This window comes from Uranotaenia lowii, chromosome 3 (genome assembly GCF_029784155.1).
Source record: "Uranotaenia lowii strain MFRU-FL chromosome 3, ASM2978415v1, whole genome shotgun sequence".
NCBI classification, from domain to species: domain Eukaryota; kingdom Metazoa; phylum Arthropoda; class Insecta; order Diptera; family Culicidae; genus Uranotaenia; species Uranotaenia lowii.
In genome coordinates, this window is record NC_073693.1 from 174,705,301 (window position 1) to 174,707,543 (window position 2,243).

Consider the following 2,243-nt stretch of genomic DNA (forward strand, 5'->3'; position numbering starts at 1 on the left):
TCAACCAGTTCGTCAACTTGTGATGGTCTGAAGGTCATTCAGCCCAAAAGGTAGGTAATGTGAAGAAATGGGTTTCGAGTTTTTTCGTAGGGAAATTGAATTTAACTCACAAACTCTTGGTCAAGTTTCTCCCTTCTAGTAAGATTAATTAGAACATTAACCGATTTATAAATGCTCGTGTTTTTTGCGTGTTTTTTTATACTTGTGGTGATATTGATCAACTTCCAATTCAAACCATATAATTTACATTCACTTAAACTATTGTATTTTCTTTAAGAAAAGATTAAAAAAAAACAGTATAACTTACCATTTCAGAAGATATCATCGTGATCATAACATACTAATTCACGGTTGTCTTTATGCTTTCCTTTTTGAGATCGGTTAGTGGCTGCAAAAAGTAAAATCGGATGTAAGTTCAAACGAACCAAAAAAAAATTATATTCGATAAGTTTATATGAATTTGTAAAAAGGAATTAGAGCTTACTAACAATGTGACAAAAAAACTTGCTAAATACGAATTTAGACTTGGTCTTACCTAACGCCGACCAGGCTGCAGATGATCCAGCATCATTAATGGGATTAATCTGAGGCTGTCTGCGTGCTAGCTGCACTTGTAACTGGATACCACCAACGGTTTTGCTATGAATCTGCAATAATTATAAAGACCCCCTTAAGCACATTTTATTTCTCAAGCAAGTAAAAAAACCAAACCTCAGTAATTGCCCGATCAGCTGATTCTGTTTTTGCGAATGTAATGAAGCCCCGTCCTTTTTCGATTTCCATAGAAATGTTAAGAATTTCTCCAAAATCGCAGAAGTGCTTCTTGAGAAATTCTTCGGTCACCTTATTGCCGGACACGTATATGGTGTTACCGGATCGCGGTTTATCTCTGGGCGAGTCCCCAGCTTTTGTAATCTGTTCTTCTTTATCGCGTTCATTAGCAAACTGTTGATATAGATTGGGTGTAGGTTGATCAGGAGTGGTTGGCGAGGGTTGTGGGGGCGGCGTTTCAACCGACGAAAACGACTGAAATTGTGCTCCCGGACTTGATTCTTGCTGAGAACGTTTCCTTTCCTGGACTATACATTTAGTTTAAATTTAATGTTTATAAAAACCGTTAGAACAAATTATTATTAACTACCTTTTGGTCGTTTGAAGGAAGTCTCCTGTTTAGACGGTGGCTTTTGGATGGCTTGAATAGCGCCGCTCTTTAGCAATTTACGAGCTACTTCTCGAGCATCTCTAGCATCAGCAGGGCGCTTTAATATCAAATTCTTCTCTGGTTCCTGCTTTGGAGCTTTAAGAGCTTGCAGTGCTTTTTTCTGAACAGAAAATAGTGATAATTGGAAATAAAAAAAAAAACATTAATTGAATGGAATGGACCGGAATGGCCATTATTGACAATTAATATTATTTTACCTTTTTCTTTAACTTTCCGTATTTTGCTTGAAGCATTAGCTCTTCCTCAGTTAGATTGGATGGAAAATGTATGTACACCATTTTCTATGTGGTATTTTCAGATTATTTTATATAAAAATTCAGAAATTCGACAAAATCTGAACAGTTTCACAAAAATCAAACAGTAAACAAAGTTTTGTTTTGTTGCTTTCTACACACTTAATCGAAAATATGTTATATCCATCATTTTTTAAACCAATAGCAGCGAACTAAACGAAACCTGGGCGACTACAGCTACGGGTGTAAGCAAATTGAGAAAAAATAGGCAAGGGGTATCAAATTTTTCTCAGTGATGGATGGTGGAGACGGAGCGCTTTTTGACAGTCAGTTTTTTTTTTTTTTTATAACTAGTTTATTAAAGGCCTTTTACTTTTACAAAGTTTAAATGTGCCGAGGGTATTCGTTTCACTGGTTAGTAAGGAAGGGGGCCGTAATAGTCGCGGCGACTCAACAGTTAGAAAAAAAAACTTTAAACAAGGAAAAAGGAAGGGGTTTATAGGGGTTATTCTTCAGTATCAGTGACAGTCAGTTGTTTGCCTACTAATGCATACCATTAGAGCAAGTTCACTGGTGTTGGGAAAAAGTGGTAGAAATTTTGTCGTTTTTTGCACATTTTGAAAATTTTGCCATGCAAAAACATTTTTAAGATCAGTGGCCTTCAAGTTTTTTGACAACACGTGTTGTAGTTTCGCATGCGGTGATGCAAAAATAGCAATATTTCTATATCACATACGGTTGAAATAGAAACAGTGCTGTAAAAAAATACAACACCCAAAGATCTTGAA

At 36.0% G+C, this 2,243-nt stretch overlaps 1 protein-coding gene across 1 annotated transcript; it reads right to left on the reverse strand.

Moving 5' to 3' along the window:
- Positions 1-250: 250 nt before the first annotated feature.
- On the reverse strand, positions 251-1,592 carry LOC129758041 (negative elongation factor E). Its single transcript, XM_055755463.1, has 5 exons — positions 1,420-1,592; positions 1,142-1,322; positions 712-1,079; positions 536-647; positions 251-388 (listed from the first exon to the last, which is right to left on the reverse strand). Exons 1-5 carry the CDS (start codon positions 1,498-1,500, stop codon positions 312-314), a joined length of 819 nt encoding a protein of 272 aa, XP_055611438.1. The 5' UTR covers positions 1,501-1,592; the 3' UTR covers positions 251-311.
- Between the last annotated feature and the right edge of the window lie 651 nt (positions 1,593-2,243).